The 26,112-nt window shown below is 30.9% G+C and overlaps 1 protein-coding gene across 2 annotated transcripts in view; it reads right to left on the minus strand.

The window, feature by feature from the left end:
* The window catches only part of LOC148306505 (uncharacterized), a 72,459-nt gene extending 57,776 nt beyond the window's left edge, over window positions 1-14,683 (minus strand). For both annotated transcript variants that reach the window (XM_088264960.1, XM_088264959.1), the window contains exon 1: window positions 14,250-14,683. In XM_088264960.1, coding sequence (XP_088121086.1) covers window positions 14,250-14,254 — 5 coding nt within the window. In that variant the 5' untranslated portion in view covers window positions 14,255-14,683. The remainder of the gene's footprint in view (window positions 1-14,249) is intronic.
* Between the last annotated feature and the right edge of the window lie 11,429 nt (window positions 14,684-26,112).

Consider the following 26,112-nt stretch of genomic DNA (forward strand, 5'->3'; position numbering starts at 1 on the left):
TTCAGGCATGAAAATATTTATACTTGAAAGTATTTTGGAATTTCTCTTTATTTAAAACTAACTAACCATCACGTCGTTTCCCCGCAGGGTTAGGGAGAGATAATCGAACGCCACACCACTCTTTCTTTGCAAACATTATTCGCCTCTTCTACATACATGCATCTCCTCATACATACCCGACGATTAATACGACTCCTGACCCGGCCGCTTTCAAGTATTTGACATACCTGATTGTGCCAAGATTTTCTTGGTATTGTTATTTTAACTGGATAAATAAAATTGCATTTTTACTGCATATGTATGACATGTTAATTTGTATTTGAAAAAAAATTGATTTGTATTTGTAAAAAATCATGAATGGGTTCGATTACCATTGGGATCAAAATAAATATGTGTTTTTGTTGTGTTGTGTCTGAAGCGTAAGACTGATTACCTTCATATATATTGATGAATATAAAATTGCATCAATTAGATGCGGTGCTCTATGCACCATTGTGTGCCGATGAGGGTGCGAATTTTTTTTTTTTTTTTAAATTTTAACTATGTACGTTTTTCTAATTTTACTTACAAATATGTAAAAAAAAAAGTCTTAGTAATTTAAGCACTGAATAATATATATGTATTTTTTTATACCTGTGATTTTTTTTGCAATATGAATTTACGCACGAAATTAAATTAATCGACAATATATTAATTAGTTTGTGAATACAGCGATATCAGTTTTTTTAGTTGCAATTTATTCGAAACGTATTTTAAAAGCAAGTTAACAATAAAATCAGTTAATTTGGAACGATAAACAACGTGTCCGGAGTTTTCGATTACAAAGTTATGTTAATTTTCAAAACGTGTATTTACCAAAAACCAGTTCTCTAAATCATAAACCAAGTGGACGTCCAAGATGCGCGGCATAACTTCTCGGAATATTTCTTATATCTACCGGCTGCTCCTATGGAATAAAATTTTTATGTCCCCCATAAAAAATCTTCGGCATCTGTGTTTAATCGGCTACCGAAACTCCGGGAATAATTAATCACCAAACTCCGTGTCCCGTCACCACTAATGATTCTTAATTGTTTACTGTCGGATATAAGGTCCGAGATATATGAACTTTAATGATATATGAAAGAAATAATTAAGTAGTTTCCTCGCATCGTGACCGAGACATTTGTAACCGAGCATAGTAAGTAGCTTGTACATAATGCAACCAATTGAACTTATCTACCTACCTGAGACTGTGTCGGGCTGTGGTCCCATGGTGTCGGGGACTCTCGAGTCAGAGTTTCTCGGTTCGAATCCTCTCTAACACAATTTGATCTTGTGAATTCATATGTACCTACTTAATATTGTCCAAAATGCGCGAAACTATCTTATACCTATATCGCTTTGTATCATTGTGTGGTCTCTGCTCCACGTTGCGTCTTAATGTGCAGCTCTCTTTCTCATTCTCTCTACGTTATAAATTTTTTCTCTCTCATGTAACGTTAAGTGCCTAACAAAAGTGACGCATCCTTGAAATTTCATTCTTAATTCATTCAATTATCGATTATCAATCGCCAGCTAAGAAATTTCACAAAAATAAATTGTAAACTAAAATAGCGTTTTGGCACTCTTGCTTGCCTTAATCGAATCAAGCTATTTAAAACATTGCGCCTATTAAAAATGTGAAATTAGCATATGCACTCATAAAAACAACATTACTATTCGGAATTGTCTTGTACTAAAAGCATTTTTAGTGCGCCGAGCCAAAGATTTACAAACAGTCATAAAACATGTAGCTATAAGTCTCCCCAATACAAAAATGTATTCACTTTAATGGGTTTTTCGTATTGTCATCCCTTGGTGATGCAGAAAGTATTTTAATAATCGTGCCGGTAAAATAATAAGCCATAAAATATTCACCGCGAGCGTCATAAATAACCTCAGGAGACAAGAATTGCTTTGATCGCTACGCACTTGTGGTAGGCAGGACTTGAAATGTGTATAATGATAATGTATAATTATACCAATTATGCTGTTACTGCGTATTTGCTTTTTAACTATTACTACAGACAGGGTTGCCAACATCACTTTAAAATATTGTAAAAATAACTTCTTCTTTTTCATCTTTCTGTAAATCCTGGGGTTTTGTCTTCGCCGCTGCCTGTTCCTCTTAAGATATCGTCTGCCAGCAATCTCTTCATCTTTTCATAGGTGTGCTTAGGGGTCTGCGTTCTTCAGGGTTTTCTTGAAGGGCGATATGTGGAAGCCTGTCTTCTGACATTCTATTTATGTGCTCATTACAGTATCGACTATCATATCTTCCGTCTTCATGTGCTCCGGATATCAATGTTTTTACGCGGACTCTTTCCGGTTATAGATCGGAGAGTTTTCATCTCAAAGGCTCGAAGACGAGATTTTGTTCTAAAAGTATCTACCCTTATCTAGATTCCATAAGTGGCTATTTGTCGAAAACATGTTTCATATATCTTCAAGTATAAAAATAACGTATTTGTTAATATTAACGGAATATCGAGTTTGAAATTGTTATTTTTGGCTCATTTAAATATGTTGTAAATGAAGTTGGCAAAAAGGATGGAAGTAGACTGAATGCAGTCGAAATGTAATATATTAGACGCATGTACGGTAAAACGGTGTATGATAGATGTTCAAATGGATTCGATTAAGGCAAGCAAGAGTGCAAAAGCCAGTGTCCTCGTATTAATGAGGAAAGAACGCAAGACTGAGTGAGATAAGCATTTTCGATAAAATTAAGAAATGTGTGTTAAATGGTTATGGCATGTGAATTGAATGTGAGAACAAAACAATAGTATGTAAAACAAATTGATAAGGCAAATGTGGTTGATAATAGAAGCAGAAGAAAGCCTTTAGAAAGAAAAAAAAATTAAAACAAAATACGCGTATTTCTGGTGAATTATTGACAAAATGTTACGAAATGTTGACCCTGGCTGTAAATATTTGATGTCATGTAAAATATTTTTATAGGATGTCGTGTGCATATGGAATCTATCAAGAATTTTAGGGTGAAACCTTGCTTACATACATCCGTGGTTCTCAACATAAGTTACCGATGTAAACCTATAAAATTGTGATTTTAATCGTAAATAACAAATGTATCAATAGTTTTATTAAAAATATAATAAATATGGATAATTTATATAGCCTCATTTTCGTAAAATACTACCTCAAGGGTGCTAAAGATATGGATAATTATTTATAATAAAAAGATAGGTATAATCGTATAATGTGTAAATAATATCAGATCTATATTTTTAAATTTGTGTATAAATAAGTAAACGATTTAAAATTGTATATATGACAGGCGTCGTGGCATAGTTGGGTAGACGCTGTACTGCAAATCTGGTGTCACGGGTTCGATTCTCGCCAAGTGCAAAATAAATTCAAGAAAGATTTATTTTCAATTGGTCTGGGTGTTTGAGATGCGTTTTTCACATTAGCCTTCACTATCCTAAGTATCCTACCTGCAGAAAAGCCTTTAAAAGTTGAGGCTTTGTGGGTGAATCCTTTTTTTAAATAAATGTATTTTATTTACAACATAATTAAATAATTATCCGGTCAAATTATAAGCTTAATAATAAAAATGAAAATGGTATTTTCTGGCGTTTCTCATGTGTGTGATTATAATCCAGGATTCGGATCTCACATACTAATATAAGAGTTTCTGCTTAATAAAAAAGCTTCTTTATATCTCACCAATAGATGTCTCTAGTGAAGTTCTAGTGATTCAAGAACAAGGTTTCTAAATTGGTTCATATATATAGAACTTCCAAGAATTTGAGTAGTGTGGTTGTCAATAATGGGTAGAATTGGTGAATGTTACACGTGTGTAAAGTGATCACTTAAACCAGCCTATGACGGTCGTCAGCCCCGTAAATGCCCAGACTTCCATATTCTTCTTCATCTTTGATGAGATGTCAAAAAAAAAGTATTTTATATTAATATTACACTTGCTTTTAAATTAAATAAAGTGTGTATCATAATTGGTGACCTAAAATGTTTTGCAATTTTTGAAACATGAACTTAAACTGGAAATATATTTTGGTATACACTTTGAACCACAGTTTGGTTCAATATGTCACAAAAATAAATGATTGCTTGCTTTAGCTATGAGGTCACAACTTTCAACCCTTGGCTTTTAGGGTTATACTGGGTTAGTTTAAACCCCAGTGGATTTGATTAAATAAAAAACATAAAATAGGTTACCCTCTTTTTGGTTAAAAGTATGAGGGAATTTAGTTTTGAGGTAAAAATATGTAATTGTCCAATTGTGTTAAAAATTGTTTTTTTATTCTTCGATATTTCGACTAGGCAAAAAGTTGATGGGATGCATCAAGGGTGGTAAACACAAACACCAAACGAATTACATTGAGTTCTGGACAATTATTTCTTAAAACATTAGTATTATGAAAACGGTAGTCGATCGGTATTTTCAGAAAGTAAATATTTCCGTAGAAGTAAAGTCAAATTTATCTACATTACCATAAGTAGTTGACAATATAAAAAAATATAACCATTCATGCCTTTAAATTAATCAAAGAATAATAATAAACACACGTTGAAGAGTGAGAAATATAAGATATTATGTTATATCTTATATTTTTTTTGTAATTTATGGTCCTGTAAAAAAAAAGTTATGTGTTTCATTTCTTATGCTGCAACGAATAGACGTTTAAAAACATAACAACAGCAAAATATACATACTTATATAATAATAATAAAACAAAAATATTTGTTTTTTAATTTTAAAACTCATTTTTGTTTGTTTTTGCTCTCCTATTAAAATTATTCTCAAATTAACTTTTTTGTTTTTAACTTTTATTAGGTTCATACTACTATTTCATTAAATCTATTGTGACACGTGTTTCGATACATTCCGCACATGTTCAAACACTTATTGAAAATGATGCGGAATGCATTCAAACACGTGTCACAATAGATTTTGATAAATTATGGTATTTGCCAATAGAAACTTAAATAAATAATGCATAGATACGTATAACACAAAGTGACTGCTGAATCAATTAATGAAATTAATTTACGACTAGTTTTACTTAATTGGTTCAACAGTAAATTTATGGTAAAATTTATCTATTTTTAATTCAAGTTTTACTTGTTTAATAGTTGTTTTTAGCAAGTTAAACTTAATTCAAATAGTTATTTTCCAATCGTCATGATAGTTAAATAATAATTTAGTCATAATATTTGCAGGTAAACGATATCCACTGGGATTTGCATTTGTTACCCCGCAGGGGCTGTCATAAATCATCAAGAGGGATGGAGGAAATCCCATCGGACAAATCGCGTCCAGAATAGGGGTTGTATCTGCGTCTGTATTACTACGTAAGTGTACGTGTGATGGTAGTGTTAGTGTTAGGGGTTGGGAAAGGGATGCTGAGCGCACTTAACCACCGCGATAATCGTTTTGCCGAGGGTGATGATGTTATCATTACTCGTAATTTATTGAGTGAGAGAGATCTTATAAATATTTGCGGTGGATAGTAATTGATAGGTTCACCGCGTGTGATTTGTTATAATATACTCGTAGGATGATAGAACGTTTTGATAAGGTTGTGCGTAGATATACGTAAAGTGAATTATTTTTTTGTCATCTGGGCTTTTATTTCTGACAATTTTGATATTTTGAAACGATTATTGCGTCTATCGACAAGAAGATAAAATTACTTTTTTAATATGAGTTTTACTTGGTAAATACCACTTTTAGAAATAGTGTTATTTACCAAGTAGAAATAAAATTAAATATGGATAAATGTTTATTTCCACAATGTGACTGGAGAATCAATTAATGAAAAATATTTTGTTTACGAGTCGAAGTATAGTTAAAGTTTTCTACGCTATGTAGTATAATTTTACTAAACATACCATAACTTGACTGGAATCATGAACACAATTGAAGTAGTAATCATTTTATAAAAGACATACTCTTTACTACATTTAAATATAATACTGATATTACTCGATGGAATTGTATTTTCCATACTTTAAATAAGAACTGTATAGTTTTTTTCACTTTTATTTTATTTGACAAATGACCGGGCTTTTTTCGTTATTAACAAAATACTGACAACAAACTGGACGAATCACCAGTTTGATGGCAATAGTTTGTTTAAAACTACAATATTACTTTGTAAAATAAAATAAAAATGTGAAAAACAACGAAAAACTGTGAAGATAAGCTTGCTTGATTTTTTTTAGAGTTCTTTATCAGTCTCTCTCAGAAGCCTTAAGAATTATGTCTTACTAGCCCATCTCAGAATAGTTTAAGTTCGTAAATTGATTTATGGTATATCGATAGTGTTCATGATTCTATTCACAACATTTTGAGTGTGTCCAAATACATGTTCACAAAATCTGGATTATCTGCGTATACAGGAGTTATTTTCATATTATTTTTTGAAAAAATAATATAAAAATAACTCTTGTAATTGGAGATAATCCAGATTTTCTGAACAAGTATTTGGACATACTCAAAATGTTGTGAATAAATTATCTGGTCAAATTATAAGCTTAAATAATAAAAATGACAATGATATTTTCTGGCGTTTCTCATGTGCATGATTATAATCCAGGATTCAGACCTCACATACTTATAAAAGAGTTTCAGTAAAAATCTTCTTTTCATCTCACCAAAAGATGTCTCTAGTAAAGTTCTAGTGATTCAAGAACAAGGTTTCTAAATTGGTTCATATATATAGAACTTCCAAGAATGTGAATTCACGAACACGTTCGGATAGTGTGGTTGTCAATAATGGGTAGAATTGGTGAATGTTACACATGTGTAAAGTGATATCTTAAACCAGCCTATGAAGGTCGTCAGCCCCGTAAATGCCCAGACTTCCATATTCTACTTCATCTTTGATGAGATGTCAAAAAAAATCATGATTCTAGCCCTGTATAATATATATTGCATATTTTTATTGTCTTCAAATAGAAAGCCATTGTAAAATAAGAAGACAAATTTATAGATTAAGGAAATATCAAGTAGGTACTTATGAAATATCAAATTAATACGTGTAGATATTGTTGAACTTATGGTTTAATCACTGCTATAATTGGAGAACACGGAATACCGGAACTTCAGTGTGATCTCGACGTCAAAATAAGGGTTCGGAAAGTTTTCACGGAAGATCCTGAACTGCTACATATACGAGTAGTTATTAATTTCAGTATATTTGATGAAGGCGTGGTAAATGACGCATTCATCAGAATCAAATCTAATGACCTGTTACGTAATAGAGTTTTTGACATTTTATTTTATTCGAGATTAAGTATGTATTAAAAACCAACAGAGCAAGGCAGACTGCTAGGGGTCTATTCTCGAATTTAAATGAGCATAACCTCAAATTCTTCAAAACGATATTGTAAGTGAACCAAAAGGTAAGTAGGTACTCGATTTCTTTGTACTTTTTAGTTAACTCAATATATTTCCTGAAAATAAAATTTTAAATAGAGTTTTGTAAATAAGAGTTTAGAAACGTAAACTAAGAACATTTGAAATAAGTTCACATTAAAAAATACTGTTATGTAGAGATTAAAAATAGTTTTCGTATTTTCCAATAAATTAACGAAAAACAATTTTGAATTAGGAAAGAAAGTAAGAAAATTAACAAATGGTACGAACATAATCATGTTTAGGTTAGGAAAATATAAGTTCGTTAAGCTATTCGCATTGATATGATGTTTCTTTAGTTTTACTAATACCAATAGCTATTGATATTATTTTCTATCTAATTTCTTTTGTCTATTTAACAGAAAATATTTTTATTAAAATAATAAAAATACTTATTTATGATAACATCTTACATAAAAAACTATGATGAGCATATTTTGATACAATTTTTATGTTAAGTAAAATTATTAATTAAAGTTTAACTTAGTAAATACCACTATTTCTTAAAATCTACTGTGAAACATGGTGCATTTCGCACCATTTTCAAACACAAAATTGCGCGGAATGCATCGAAACACGTGTCATAATAGATTTTAAGACAAAGTGGTATTTACTAAGTAAAACTTAAATTAAATTGAAAATGGATAGATTTTAGCAAAAAGTGAGTGTCGAATCAATAAATAAAAAAAAATACCTTAACTAGTTTGAAAAAATTCTTAGTACGAATTTAAAATGAAGTTTAATAAAAGTGTTTGTGATACGAAAATAAATAATGAAATAAACAATGTAAGTGTGTTTACCGACTATATTTTTTATTTTACCATCTAATTTACAATATTTTAAAAATGAATAGATTTAAAATGATGATATAAAATGTTATTGTTCGGGATTTGACGCACACGACATGTTGATGTTTAAGAATAACCCCTTGCGGAATGTTTTATAGCAGTTCTGATGACTCTTATATCGATTACTTGTCATTGAACTTCTCGGAGGAAGCAAAAAACTTTACAGATGATTAGTTCTGTCTTATCCGAACGATTTACGCTGTTTTTGTAACTTCAACCAGTAATATCTTCAGCGATTTTGCGCCCCATTTCCGGGGAATCCAAGAGATGCCTAAAATATTAATGAGATATTTCGTAAATGGGATATTACGTTGCGTCATTTAACACATGAAATAAGGTTGTTACAGATTTGCATAGGGGAAAGGTGATATTATTTACTGTCCTTTTTCAGCACGTGTTTTGAACCACGACGTATTCTAGTTTTGTTTTTATATACAACACTTGTATTGTTTAAACTAATACGAGTACATTTATTTATTTATTTTATTAGCTTATATTACACTAATATAAACTATTATTTATACTCAATTTACATCATATATTACAAATATTTACATCTTCTTACAGTAAACAAAACATTTATTTTTAAATTCTTTCAGACTCTTTTCATTCTTCATACATTCAGGCATCTCATCATACATTTTCAAACCATTTTCTTTTTATTGGCAAAGCACCCAAAATTGAGTGATACATTAAACAATTTTGTAACTCGGTTTTGTCAATAATGGCAGTCTTATTTTATCCTTATTTCTAGTAGTATGTTCATGAAAAATTATGTTTAACACTATTTTATCCTTAAAATATTTGGGTAATTTATCGTTTAAAAAATTATATGAAAAAATCAGCATATTTATTTTAGTCTCTTTTATAGATAACCTGTTAAGTTCTTCTCTCATTTTTTCTATAAGCAAACGGATTTTTATCTGAATATAGTTAGGTAAGGTTAGACATACATACTTTTTCGATTAAAGATATTGAATTATGAATCCAGTAATCGATGATATAAAGATGATCTTGGATAATTCATGAAAATCGATACTCGTAAAATACTGACTCGAAGTGGAATTCGATTAAACTGTAATTTTTTTTTAAGACTTTAAGAATTGAACATTATTTAAATAACCCGACAACAATCTGCTTTAAAAGTGGTTTTTAGAGATTTTTATGTGAGTAATTTTTATTTACGTAAAAAAATAATCTAACGATAGAAGCAAGATTTTTTTTTTCGCGATCTGAATTTAATATTGTAGTAATTTATTTATATTTTTTTTAGCCATTTTTAATCAGCATTTTCAGTGAAACACCACCTGGAATTTAAATATAAGATGTGGTATAAAAAGTGACCATTTAATTAAAAATATATATTTATGAATTTTATATTTCAGAGCCATTAAACTTCTTATGATTTTTTTCATTTATTTAGATTTTTCAATGACAAATTTGTATACGTTGATTTGCGTTAATTTCTTTACACAATGAAGAAAAATGTATTTTTATCACAATCAACAGATATTTAAACAGCTGCAAGTCTTATGGATGGCGAAAATATATTTGACTAATCAAATTTAGTGCAAATGCACAATTGAATTAAATATTGTATATGAAAAAAATACTAACTAAAAAAAACTAAACTTAAAAATATCTATAGCGGAAAGCAATGTTCCGTTTGCCCCTAATACAGATTTGTTTTTTCATTAAAGGATAGTAAAATTTGTAAAAGATTTAGGTAATATAGTCGTTAATCGGTCATACAGACTGTTTTGAGTTTGCGAATAATACACTGCGCCGTTGATTGGTAGATCCAATGAACGATTCACTCGTTAATTCAGTGCAAACCTAGCAGCCCAGGGGGTTGCCATCAAAATTTGGGGGAAAATAAAGATTTCATTACAACGATATTTCTTGGCGGCCCTTTTTAAATGCGAAACTAATACCTCAGATATTAATGAACGAATAACGGAGAACTGTAAAGAACCATCGCTCAATTTATGCGTTCTTAATGACTCGATCATTTTGGTGACATAGAACGACTGATGTTGATCTTAAGCACATACTATTTCTTTTTTTATTTGTTTGTTTATTTTTTACATATCGCTCACTCCTTTTTAACGTCATATATCAAAATACTTGATTTTTCAGAAGATCGTTTAAAGTTTAAAAATATAATGAAATGTATTAAAATAAATATCAAGACACTTATTGAACTTTTTACTGTGCAACAGATTATTTGAGTAAAACATGAATGTTTTTTCTCCGTTAGAAAAATATTTAGTATATTTAAAAAAATAATTAAAAATACATTTTCTTCAAAATGCAAGAACAACACTTTATGCCCTGCAGCGGGTAAATATTTAGTTAAAAATATGCCGCTTTTGCTGGGATAAAGTACATTTTCAGGGCATTCCAAAAACATGCACAACTGAAAATTGATGATTTTTAATATATGACGTTCTTGAAAAGAGTGAGTGATGTGTGCGGAGTAATCATAAGGTTCATGGATATATCTGAATATCCAAATAAAATTACGATCGATTCCGATATTTTAAGCAATGCAAGCTTTGTAATTTTCATACAACACTTTCTAAGACATAATTTTCATGGTGATCATTAATTAGTATTTGCGTTATTAAAAATTACTCTATGTAAGGTAGTTCTTTCGGTAAACATGATTTGATTAATTTGTTTTTCGCAAAATTCCAAATACCTTGGTCGAATAAGTATGCACCTACCCATTCGTCTGATTATAGATACATACATTGGTGTATATAATGGTTTTTAATATCAATTGTGTTATTATTTACCATTTATAAGGTACCGGGTCCGATTTACAGGTAGATTACTAATTTTTAAACGAGTTGGCACTTGAAAGATTAGGAAGATTATTTACATCTCTCATCTCTCACCTACCTATAGATTTTCTGTTGAAGTAAACTGATAAAAAAAATTCTTTCCGATCAGTTAAATTGTGGACATTTGACAACCTTTTTGATGGATTGTTTGATCAAATATAAAAACTAAAAAAGGTGTTTAGGTAGGTGATGTGTTGTATGCAGGTTATTACTTAGTACGATAAACTTACATACATTCAGGATCAAATAACGGCTGAATAAACAAAACAATAAGTGTTTTTTTTTCCAGCAAAAGATCCATACACCATACCTACTTATTAGACACCATACCTACTTATTAGACACCATACCTACTTATTAGACACCATACCTACTTATTAGACACCATACCTACTTATTAGACACCATACCTACTTATTAGACACCATACCTACTTATTAGACACCATACCTACTTATTAGACACCATACCTACTTATTAGACACCATACCTACTTATTAGACACCAAACCTACTTATTAGACACCAAACCTGCTTATTAGACACCATACCTATTTATAAGAGAGCGATCTGAGCTGGAATTACCATATAACATTCAGAACTAAGCTTGCATTAGTACGGATATGCGGCCCCAAGCTCCATAACCATCGTCGCTACTTGAGTTTTCCATTAAAATATTCTTCGTTCATTTCCTTTCCTATATAGCAGTTCATTTCTTAACTTAGGCTCCTTTAATCGAAAAATACGTCAAATGTATATTATCAAATATATTATACTCCTAGGAACATTCATCAGAGGCCCAGGAGGAGGGCAAGGGTTGGAATAATTGATGAAGAAGGTATCACCGCTCCAAACGGATGCGATTTTCTATGCACATATAAGTTCAGAAAGCTATTTGTTATTTTTTTATTCAGAACTTTAATCTTTTACAGTAAAAATCTATTTAATTCGTTTAAGTGATCAGACAATTTTATCAGACAATCAGATCAATCAGAACCTAAAATCTGGCGGTGTCAAAAGTCCGCGTAATCGGAGGGATAATCATGACTAGATGACTAGATGTATAGATGTGAAAGAGGCGAGGAGTGTATGTCAGGATAGAAGAGTGTGGCGTTCCATCCTCTCTGCCTACCCCTGCGGGGAAACGGCGTGATGGTAGTAGCAGTAGTAGTAGTAGTAAGTGTAAATATCATAGGTAGGTTCATTCCAATGATGTATTATTTATCCTAGAAGCGATACCAGGGGCTTTTTGACCCCAATTATATTTTATGTCTATGTCCGACTCACATATCGCTCACTCCTTTCAACAACGTCATATATCGAAAAACTTATTTAAGGAGATATTTCAGGATATCGCTTTTAAAGTATAAAAATATAAAACAATGTATTAAAAATAAATATCAAGACACTTATTGAACTTTTTATTATGCAACACATCGTTTTACGTAAAACCTGAATGTTTTTTCTCCATTTGGAAAATATTTAGTATTTAAAAAAAAATAATTAAACAATACCTTTTCTTCAAAATGCAAAAACAATACTTTCTGCCCAGTAGCGGGTAAATATTAAGTAAAAAATCTGCCGATTTCGCTGGGATATAGTTCATTTTCTAGGCATTCCAAAAACATGCACAACTGAAAATTGATGATTTTTGATATATGACTTTGTTGAGAGGAGTGAGCGATATGTACCTTTTATTATCAGGACTGACTGATAAAGTATACCCCCTCCGCCCCCCTATATATATATATATATATATATATATATATATATATATATATATATATATATATATATATATATATATATATATATATATATATATATATATATATATATATATATATATATATATATATATATATATATATATATATATATATATATATATATATATATATATATATATATGTGTGTGTTTTGTGAATTCCTCTTTCAATGCCACTTCAAAGTACCTACCTACCTATATAATCCATCAATATGACATTTGAAAAATGAAACTGTCGCATAAAATGTTATTTAAATTAATGTCGAGATGAAATTTCAATTTCGACAATTAGACAATGATGCGCTATATTAAGCATTAAATATTCGAATCCGTTGTTTTATATGTTGACCATTTGAGTGTAACGCTCTTTTCAAGTGCAATTATTTTCACAGGAGGTGACGTAACGTCCTTTTATTTCCGGTCGAAAAAGAGCGGGCAACAAAAATAATTCTCCCGCTCTGCCTTAAATATGTAATACCTACCTAGGTATATTTTAATTTTTTTGCCACGCCCAGCGCACAGTGATATTTATTTTCAGTGTACTTTTTTGTAGATCCGACTCCATTCGCCATTCGTGACTTATGCAATAAGTTTACCCTTTTAACCGTTCTTTTTTAAGTTCTCTACAAATTTATTAAAAGACTAACCATTATTTTTCTGATCGTTCAGAAAGGTAAGTACCTACCCCCGGCTTCGTAGTGTAGTGGTATGTACCTTCGACTACCATGTTGCAGGTCCCGGGTTCGATTCCCAGAGGGGTAAAAATGATTTTCTATCTCATATTTATATACTATCACCCCGGTCTGGTACACGGAGCGCAGGACTGATCACCTTGCCTTCATGCAATTAACGATCAAGATAACATTGCGTCAATACGATGCAGTGCCCTATGCACCATTGGATGCGGACAACGGTGAAAAGAAAAGAAGTACCTGTTGTGAATAAAGTTTTATGTACATAATTTATTGTTGTATTAATCTTAGTATGCTATGTTTACCCTTTTATGTATTTATTTTTTATTATGTCATGTACTTTAATATGTACTGACGTTGCATTATATTGCTGTAATATTATTTAAAAAGTGTATTTATGTAAGTCGATTATCGTTAATATTGCAACAATAAGCGACGGTGTTGCAAATAATACATAAATGCAAGCAAAGAGCGTTGCCATGTTGTAATTTAAGAATAAACAATGTCGTTTTAACACTCTCCTTATCATTCACCGTTCACTTTGTGTAATACCACGTTAATGAATGATAAGGAGAGTATTATATTACCATACCACAACGTTAACAATGTTTTTTATATCCAAAATACATGTTTCAATTTAAGAATATGTAAAATAAATAAGACAAACCTCATGAAGTGACCGCTGGCTCTTTGGTGGAGATCCAGGTCCACGGCTAGGTCTCTTTTTACTCAAAAAATAAACAAACTCAATAATCGATTGAGTGTACAACGTTATTCTTCAGCCCCTGAAATGTGTCCGGTATTACCTTCAACTCAAACGAAGTGTTCTTTTGTCAACCTTAATTACAGTTCATCAACGAGACGCAAACAACCCGATTCAATTCACTGGAAAAAACACGCGTTCTCACTGACAGATCACTAAAGTACAATGGGTAAAGAACTGAACTGAAAAATTGACGGCACACTTCATGCTGCGGCCCGCTGACATCGACACCGTGTGTAGAAGTTAATTGGTGTAATGATTTGATAATGCCGTGGTAGTTTTAATTCAGTCACCGCCGTGAATAATGATGGGTCGTATCGAGACGGCCGCGGCGTACTGCCATCAAATGGAGTGATAAACCTCGCGGTGGCGCGCGGATCGGCGCTCGGCCAATGGGAGCATTTGCCGCGCCCGCAAGGCTCCGGCCCGCGCCGCCATTGGTCCGACTTGCCGAGAACATTTTTTCAACGGGCGGCACGTCTTCACGGAAAATGTCCAAGAAAGAGAGAAATGAAACAAACTCGCCTGTTCTTTTTCTGTTGATGCTAGACACGTTATTTTTCAGATAATGCCCGAAACTTAAAATACTGCATGTTTATTGGTGTAACATTAAGTTAAAAATAACTTAAAGTAAAAACTAGATTTGTTTTAATACATGCTTATGATACAACGTATGGAAAGTAGGTACCTGCAAACCTACCCATCTACTTGGTTTAATGAACTAGCAGAAGATTGAAGGCTTTTATTGGCTTAGTTTTTCTTTTTTAGTTTATATTTTATCAACTAAAAAAGAAAGTACACATATGAGTTCTATAAAAGATTTTGTAAGTCTTCAGACAAACCTATATTAAAATGAGGTGTTTCGTGATTCCAAAAAATTTAAACGAAATTCATTACTTTATTTTAAAATTAGCCTACATATAATGAGAGATGTGTCTTTTCCGGTTTAAGTATTCTGTACTTTTCCTTGGTTCATATTTCTTTCCAGCCTGAGTTTTGTTTTTAAATTTCAAATTGCCTTATTTATAAGGAGATACAGATGCGCAAACCGCAACCAAATTTGTGCACTGATTAACGTGTAGAGCTTTAAGTGATCAAACCCAAAAATCGAAATAAGCAATTAATTCATTTAAATAAATCGATATTAAATTTGTTTTTTCATTCAAATGCCCATGTCTATTGATTTACTATCTAACCAATATTTAAATAAATGAGAAATTTTTAATAAAGGTTAATTTTAAAGAAAGACGATTTATATGAATTCAGAGACAGAACATTGAATTTTTTTCGTGTTTAACATAAAAAGGACAATTTTAGCAATTATGTATTGTATGATAATGATTGAATATTCTAATATTAAGAACATTTTATTAGTTAATTAAAATAGAGGATTATGAACGCTTTTCCGATAGAATCTATTAGGAATCTGACCAGAATGACGCAACGGTCTAAAAACAGATTCTTAAAACGTATGGATACAGTTAATTTTTAGTAAAATCCCGATATGCGTCAACCCATTCCACTCTAAACTCTCATCATTTTATTACTAAAAAAAATTGTGAAGTATAATCTACTTTGCCGAAATTTCAGGCCCACGGAGTAGAAAAGGTTTAATTTAAGTTTTAAATAATATGTTGGTTTATAATATTTTTTTTCAAAATTGTAAAAAAATGTTTAAGTCTATAAGTCTATAAGTAGGCAGGTCTTGTTTTCCTTGACAGTTCATATTTTTTTAAATTAATATTAATATTTGATCTTATACCAAAAAACCCAAATAAAAATTCTTCCGTTCATTTAAAACTATCATTTATCTCGTCAATTATTGTCGCTGTATATCTTATACTATTAGAATCATTGAAACGCAGCCCAAAATCGTTTGATTTGATGAAATAAAATAAATTCTAACGACGATAAGTAGAATTAGTAACATACAAATCAGTCGCAAACAAGTGAAGAAACATATTATTAAGCTATACGCATACACTATCATTCACAAGCATATAAACTAAATTTTCTATAAATCCTTGTGTATAATAGGCTAGGGCAATTTTCTAAGGCCACGAGTAATTATTATAAAAAAAACAAGTGCAGATATGAAGGTGTAGAAATTTATAATTACCTTTTATTTCTTAGAGAAACTGCATACTGAAGTATGCCATCGAATGTGGAACAGGATTCATATTCCCGAAAGTCCTGAGGGTGGATCGTTCGAGATAGAAAGCTGTCATCAACCGCGCATGTGCGAGATCTATCTTAAAAAAGGATTAAATGAACTGCCAAATGTCCAATCCTAATAAATTTGAGCCATGTATTTTACCCACAATGTGAATGCACCCCGTTTCAACGTGTTTAGCATAATTTTCGATGATGCGGAATATGGAAAAGCTATATAATTCTTGTATCTTATACTTTTGTTCGGTCCGTTTGAAAGCTGGTTTTACTATTAAAAAAAATAATTTAAATAACTTTTTCTTTTTTCGGTTCTTGTGCTAATTTTATAAAATAAAAAATAATGTTTTAAATATTAAAAATGTCAAACATAGGCTGGAGATTGCGAATTGAAGGTACGATGATCGATCGAAGGCGATTGACAAAAAAAGGGAACTTTTTTTTACTGCATTTTATTACTGTGAACAAATTTTATTGAAAATAGGCTTCTTTATTTTGAATATCAACTATGTTGAACATTAAATACATTTTAAATTACTGTGTACATATGTATGTTAAACATTCATTATCAAAGTCGAATTGCGCATTAATTGGTCAAAAAAAGGTGTTTCAAACACTTATTTTTTTATTGAATTAATAAAACTAATTTTAAGGGTAATTTCTATAATGTAGCAATTTTGTAATTACTTTGTTAATTAAATAACATAAATATCCTAGTTTAGATTTTTTGGCCTTGTGAATCAACATTTACCTACTCAGTAAAATATTTTTTTTTAATTAATCTGAGTAAAATCACAATAAGCTTTGTTATATACTAATGACATTATAGAATATGTATAAATATATAATATGCGGGTATGTATGAGGACATGCAAGAATGTTGAAGACGCGAAGAATATTTGCTAAGACGTTCTATTTTCTCAGCCTACCCCTGCTGAGCAGCAGCGTAATGGTTAGTTAGTTAGTTTTAAAATATATACATAATATTGATTTATTTATTATTTTATTTTTGTTAATATATGAACCCAAGAAACTGGTCAACGTTTTTGAAGAAATGGCGGTTAGAACGTAACCTAAGATTTCTTTATTCGACTGTTAAAAATCTGCATGAATAGTATGTAGATCGAGTCAAATTGAATATTTTGCCTGCTTTGAATTAAAAAAGAAATATCGTTAAAATCAAAACTCAACGGCTGGTGAAGTCATAGAACATGTGTATAATCCAATAAAAGATTGACTGTATCATTAAAATATCATAAAAAAACGTATTATAATCGATATGCGAGACTACCTTCCTAGTGAATGAGTGCTACCTTAGTGTTATTATAAGGTATAGAAATATGCATCGATTATATTAACAAATCTAACATAATGTAGGTACCAGGGACTTTAAACTTGCTAGTATTGTATAAATATATATAAATATATATGTATGTTTATATGTATGTTTATATGTATGTTTATATGTATATATATATATATATATATATATATATATATATATATATATATATATATATATATATATATATATATATATATATATATATTTATTTATATATATATATATATATATATATATATATATATATATATATTCATATATATAGATATATATATATATATATATATATATATATATATATATATATATATATATATATATATATATATATATATATATATATATATATATATATATATATATATATATATATATATATATATATATATATATATATATATATATATATATATATATATATATATATATATATATATATATATATATATATATATATATATATATATATATATATATATATATATATATATATATATATATATATATATATATATATATATATTGTAGATATTGTATATACATAATCAAAAATCTAGAGTGACTGTCATTCATCCTTCAGATAAGGTAAATTGGGAGATAGGTTTTTATTATCATTAGAAATCAATGTCACTTAGCAGATTTTCTGTTGTATCAATCCTGTGAAAATCGTGCAATATTGTTAAGAAAACTAAATTGATTTTTAAATGTGACATACAAGCCACATGCGTCTCATAAATATTTATATTGATTGTTTTGAATATTGAAAGCATTAACTTTGTGGATCATATTGATATATTATTTCGAGAAATAAAAATACTTTGTGTTCTGATCCACTCACATTTTTATTAACCAACTAGTTTCGGCAACAACCTGTTGCCCTCTTCAGGGTTACATTTATTACTCAGTACTTTGGGCTACATTTATTATTATTAGTAATAAATGTAACCCTGAAGAGGGCAACAGGTTGTTGCCGAACTAGTTGGTTAATAAAAATGTGAGTGGATCAGAACACAAAGTATTTTTATTTCTCGAAATAATATATTTATATTGATTGTTTATATCGATTAAAAAATGTCTTTCGTCGATTTTCTCGTCTTAAGAAATAATGGTTAAATGCAAAATTTATATGAAATAAAATGGAAGAAAGATATTATGTTAATGTACCGTGATTTTATCTCCCCTGACATATCAATTTCAAATGACCCGAAATAAGTGACTTGTGCCCCAATGATTGAATATGAAATACATAATAAAGAAATAAATTATTTAAAAAAATGATGCAGTTTTGTTGCAATAACAGGTCGTTTTGTAAATTCAATTGTGTCGCTGAATAATAATAATGGCTGCAAGCGGAAAGTAGAGACCATGTGCTGCATATATTTGTATAATTTGATTATTCCGTTCAAGCCCGTTCGGGTTTGAACCCGGAAAACGAATTAACATGTTGTTAACATATTTTTTCTGCATTCTGCCCCGCTGGTAATCAAAAAACGTTTAGCCATATGCAAATTTTAAATGTCGGGTAATGCGCAACGAACGCGATTGGCGCTAGTGCGCATTGTGCCGAGTATTCAATATTCGATACAAGCGTGACGTTTTGCGTCATTTTTACGGACACCACCTTCGCCTTAAAATTAAAATTATCTATAATATCATAGATTTTCTCCTAAAATCATGATATATCCGCCTCGGTAGTGTAATGGTCAGTACCCTTGGCTACCGTACTGTGGCTGATCACCTTTACTTCATGTGTTAACGATTAAGATAACACTACGTTTATATTATGGAGTGCCCTATTGGGATGCGGTTGTTTTAGCATTTTATCTTTGCACATTCGATTCACATGCCCAAACCTTCTCCATACTCCTCTCTTAAGTTTATCTATAATGCTTATCTCAGTCATGCTTTCCTTATATCACCATTTGAACATCTATCATACATAGTTTGACTGCACACGCGTCTAATAGATCATATTTCGATTGTATTCAGCCTACTTTCATCCTTCTTTTCCCTACTCTATTTGTAACATTTGTAAATGTAGATGAAGAAGAATATGGAAGTCTAGGTATTTACAGGTCAATCATATTTTAATAATAAAAATAACAGTAGAATATGGATACATGTTAAAGTTTATCTCCCATACTTAAATCATCACGTTATTAAACAAACTAATGCCTAATCAATATATGTATAATAGAAAACAAAGTATTATTTAATTCGCAGTACCTTAGTATTTACTCGTTACGGATTAAAAGGAAACTATTGTGATATTCAAATAATGGTGGTAATCTTACGAATCTGGATTCCTTATCTATTAAAAGATCTTTAGCAGTACCGCCATGTTTGTGCAGGAACTTAATCCTGCAGAATTGAAAACGCCATTATTAGGAGAGCAACAAATGAACACAGGTACTCAATAATGAACCGCTTACATGACCATTAGAGAAACATCAATGTAAAATCGTTCATTTTATTTATACGTAAAGGAAAGGTTAAACTATTTTAGAATTACGTTTGGATGAAAACGCAAAGCAAATAGTTAGCACAAAGGGTCAGACAATCCTAAGCAAATACCCAGCGGTTTGCTGCTCTTTTGATTGGAAAGCTTCTGAAAGTATTACACGGTGTTCCTGGGAAGAAAACATGCCCTAATCTGTTTACACAGAATACAATACACTACAAGATGCCATGTTGCATGTATGTTTTATGATTTATACGAGTACTGATTTGTATAAATGTTTCGACTTCGTTTACGACAATATAGATAAAATCTATATTGTCGAAATGAAATTTCGGACCTTTTATCAATGCCTTCTTCTTCTTCTTTTTGAAGATCCTAGGGATCTGTTTGTACCTCCGCATGTCGCTCTTGGGATGTCGACTCCCAGCTGTCTTTCCATCTTTTCGAAGGTCTGCCTGGGGGTCTGCGTCCTTCAGGGTTGCCTTGGAGGGCGATACGTGGAAGTCTGTCTTCTGACATTCTGTTTATATATTCCTTCCAGTATCGCCTTCGTTGTCATCCCCACCTCACTATATCTTCCATCTTACACATGCTTCAGATGTCGATATTTCTTACTCGGTCTCGCAATGTGTTTCCGGTTATGGATCGGAGAGTCTTCATCTCGGAGGTTCGAAGTTGAGGTTTTAAAAAGACAAAATTATGTAGCTATATAAGATCACAAAATGGAACATCAATGCCAAGTAATGATGACGAAATATATTTTGTTAAGGAAAAAGATATTTAGGTTGTAATTTTATATGAGATTGCCAGATTGTAAAACTTTGTTGTCGTTTGCGGGTTATAGTGAGTTTAGTATTCAGTATTTTGTTGCGAAAGCTTTCATAAGATGGGGCTGCCATCGCGGTTAACATGCTGTTTTTCAAAAAATCATGTCTTTATTACGAGTAAAATAACACCTGTCACAGATTTTTATTATATTTTTATTTAAATTTTATAAATTTTATACAAAATGCATAACAGTTCAGATATCTTTATAAGTCCAAATTGATATGATTTTTTATTCAGTGATTCAGCAGTCACCTTGTGGTAATACGAGTATCAATGGAACTTTAAGTTACATTATAATTGGTATATACAGTGAAACCTCTATCTATCGTTTTTAAAGGGACCTATTAAAATAAACTATGAATGCGGCAAAACAATGAATGCGGGATTAAGAGGTCAATACCTAATCTGTATAGCCATTCGTAGGCTGAAATTCTAAGAAAAATACAGGTTTCAGATGCAAATGCATTTATTAAAAAAAATACAAACCTAAATAGAATTTTAAAAAAAACTAAAGTTTATTGATCCAAAGTCCTTTCAATAGTTTCTATCCCATACGTTGCCGTTGAATGTAAGAAAATTGAAAATAATGTAAAAAACAGACAAAATGTATCAAATATGCAGCTTAATTTGAACGATAAATGCGGTAAATGGTGAAAGACAAACAATCGATGCGACATATTTTAGTATGAAATTAATTCGGGATAGAAGAAATAAACAACACATCCGGGAAAACGATTATTCGAGGAACGATAGATAGAGGTTTCACTGTACTCCAAAGACAAACTTTACTCTCGAATTTTCACTAAGCTTCGATATTCATAACTTTAAAATTTAGACTTGATGATACTGAATGCACCAAACACGTGTTGCAATAAATTAAGAAAAAGTGATACTAAGTGGTACCAAAAAAAATAGATTGAGAATGTTTTTTTTTAATGCATTGATAAACACAATTGCTATTCGGCACAACTATATATAGAATGTTCATTTAATACCAATTGAATGATTATACAAACGTTCAAAAGATTTTTCCAATTCAATAAATAAACATTTTTGTATCATAAGCACATTTAGGTTAATTTTTTTAATACATTTTATCGCCTTGATGAATGTCGGAACTTCGTCTTTACAATCGGCTTACAAATCAAAACCTTTTTGAAACTTTTAATCCTTATTTTGTAATAAAATCCATGGAAAATGTTTGTTCTGTTACACAATTACCAGACCCATTTTAATAAAGGAATCATCTGCGAACGTCGCCGGACGTTAAAATACGTGCTTAATGAATGAGTAGATTAGAGAGATTCTTATTTTCACACAAAGCTGTTCGGCAAACACCCCTAATCCTATAGACAAATTCTGCACTTCATTATAGTGAAACGAATGCCGATAGCCATCTAGATTCATTGTAGAAAGGACTCGAGCAAATAATGAGAGAAAACAGAATGGTGCATGGACGCAGTTAGGCAAAAGGGAACCAAGTAGCATTTTAGTGTAATGGAGACAGTCGACATTACAGTTTTGAATATTTTCTGAAAGACATGAACTTGACATGAATTTCACCGCAAAACAATTGAATTGTTAGATACATCACTTATTATAATATGTTAAAATATAAATAACAACTCGAAGTTGTATGTTAATATTTCTACAAAAAAATATCCGGGTTTTTTATTATTTTTCCAAATTTTATAAACGTAAATATTACGAGTTTTCTAATCCCTTTTTCGTACTCAATGGTGTAAAAGGCTCTACATCGCATAGATTCAGTATTATCTTCATCGTTAATTGCACGAATGTAAAGTAATCGGTCCTGCGTTTGATGAATTACCTCTTCACGTGATAAATGCACCAAGTCTGACAAATTTTAAGTATGTAATGTCTGAAATATTACTATTTATCTTTGGAATCATAACTACATACAAAACTCTTACGTATACATTTAATCATCCCTTCCATGGTTTTTCTATTTATCCTATCTTAATTCCTTACCTGATTTTACTTCATTGCTTTCCTTATATTCATCAGTTTACAGTTTAACAAATAAAAAAAAATATTTGGTCATTTATATTTTAATTAACGTTTTTTTTCTCAATTTTTTACCTATTTACTAGCACTGTCGGTCTTATAATTATTGTATAATCAGTTTAATAAAAATTAGATTTTTACCACTGTTACTAGTATTTTCATGACTGATTGTAAAAGAATAGTTTTAAGTAATAAACCCGCCAATATAGGTACATGTAATCTGTATAAAATATTTAATAATTAAAGGTCAAGAACGAATATAGATTCACAACATTTTGAGTGTGTTCGGATACTTGTTCACAAATCAGGGTTTCTCCACTTAGGAGTTATTTTTATATCGTGACATCTAAACACAGATAATGAAGAATACGGAAGACTGGGTACCTTCCCGTCTTATACCCAGATACACAGATTTTCATATTCTTCTTCGTCTTTATTGAGATGCCAAAATGTGAACATAGATTCTTTTGATATGTGTGGATACACTTAGTTCTCTTTTGCTTAACTGCGTTCTCGTGTCCGACAAAGCGAGATCCCGAGCGGCCATACACAAGGTAGAACTATACAAGGCACCTGGCCCAAGGCTTGGCTTCCTGTGAGTATCCGACGTAACGGTAGCCGTTAGTCCGAACATTCACTGATCGATTCTGACGCAGCGGTGTGCGTTTGATCACTTAATCTTCATTACCTTCGCAGGTACGTAAGACGGGAAGTTATTCGGGATTAGCGCGGATGATCGATTTAACAATGCGGTTTGCAATCTTTGAAAATAGGCTTTGAAGGGTTACCCGAATGCTGTAGCCTTTCCTTGTAGACAGATCGTCGCCACAGTTATGGGAACAGATGTGTGGGAGAGCACTTATTTGTTAAGGCTAGTTATAAATATAACAAACACCCACTTGTAAAGATAGCCGAATCTTTGTTCCTATGGTTTCATTGATGTGTAACTCTTTTACTATTTTATCACTTACAAATGGGTACATGTATCTTTACAACTCTATTCATTACAAATGCTTACAATTTAAATACATCGTTTACCGTATGTCGTTCTTTTCAAGTGGCTTTATTTTGTATCGATTCATACAATCATATTAAGAAGTTCTGAGAATATTCCTAGCAGAAATAGGTGGAAAATTTTAACATTGGTCAGAATTAAATTGTGAAGAAAAAAAACAGAATTTTACAGAACTTGCCTAAAGATTATATATTCCGTGATTTTTAATGTTAGTTTTTTTGTCATCTCCATAACTTTTTTTTAAAAGTTCTTTAATTTCTCATTTTAGTGCATATATTATATCTGTATAAAACGGAAGAGGGACACAAATCCGTGACAGTTACTACAGACTTGTTCCCCTCTTCCATGTCACCACAGATATATCACTAGCAATGAGCTTTGTATAAGATTTTGTTACAGTCTTGAAATCATTTGAACTTTATGGTAAAGTCCACAAACAATTGATTTAATTCTTATATAACACTTATCCAACATTTATTTTTACGTATTTAGTGGTTTCATAATAGGTTCTGGATTTATTAATTCGTATATGAACTGCATAGTTAGTACAAACATAACAAACAATGTACATAGTAACATATACTGTAGTTATAAAAGACGGAAACATATATTTAAAAGAAGAAAAAAAGATATCGGTATTCTTTTCCTTTATCTTAGCCTCACCCAGATGAAATAGTTATATTACACCCACGCCCACAGGTTCAAACCTAAAACCCCAAAACAAACGCTATCACCACCGTTAAATATAATTTGTTCATTAAATACTCGTTTATGCAAAATCGATAGGCACCACAAATCATACAAACACATAACATGTGTTGGGTTGTGATCCCGTGGTTAGTGTCGCGGACTTTTAAGTCAGAGTTTCTCGGTTCGAACCCACTCTATCACAATTTAATACCTATTTCTATCAATGAGCCGCTTAGGCACACATAAATAGTATGAAATTGAAATATTTGTACAAATAAAAACACAAATATATATTTCTTATATAACACTTCTAGTGATTCAAGAACAATGCTACAAAATAGGTTTATATACAGGTTTATATAACTTCCAAGAATTTGAGTAGTGTGGTTGTCAATAATGGGTAGAATTGGTGAATGTTACACGTGTGTAAAGAAACTTGCCTAAAGATTATATATTCGATGATTTTTAAAGTTATTTATTTTTTTATCATCTCCTTTTTTTTTAGTTCTTTAATTTCTCATTTTAATTTAGTGCATATATTATATCTGTATAAAACGGAAGAGGGACACAAATCTATGACAGTTACTACAGACTTGTTCCCCTCTTCCGTGTCGCTACAGATATATCGCTAGCAATGAGCTAGCGATATATCTGTTAAGTTATATATAGGTATATATAACTTCCAAGAATTTGAGTAGTGTGGTTGTCAATAATGGGTAGAATTGGTGAATGTTACACGTGTGTAAAGTGATCACTTTAACTAGCCTATGACGGTCGTCAGCCCCGTAAATGCCCAGACTTCCATATTCTTCTTCATCTTTGATGAGATGTCAAAAAAAAATACTTCTTAAGGTGTTGTTATCAACTGATAAAAAATTTTATGATCATTACTTGCTAATTCGCAAAAAATCCGTTTCAATTTAAATCAATATTGTAATGCAGATTGATCATTTATTTACTTTTATTTCCTGACCAATGGTATAAAACTTAATATATAAAACCTCGAAAGCTCATCAACTGACTATGAATGGATGCGTTTGAAAAAAAATCGTTGAAAATGCTAAAAATCGTTCGCAAAACGTGATTCCAGAATAAAACCAATAATGAGTTTAAAACAGTAATTAGAGGCATATGGCGTGTTTAATCAACTAATTCAAAAAGTGTTTTTAAACAATGTACATAATGAACTGTGTGAATTGTGAGGGTACAAGCGATTACAGAACTCGCTCGA

The sequence above is a fragment of the Brachycentrus maculatus genome, unplaced genomic scaffold (genome assembly GCF_059751285.1).
Source record: "Brachycentrus maculatus isolate JH-2025_06_01 unplaced genomic scaffold, ASM5975128v1 h1tg000240l, whole genome shotgun sequence".
Taxonomy (NCBI): domain Eukaryota; kingdom Metazoa; phylum Arthropoda; class Insecta; order Trichoptera; family Brachycentridae; genus Brachycentrus; species Brachycentrus maculatus.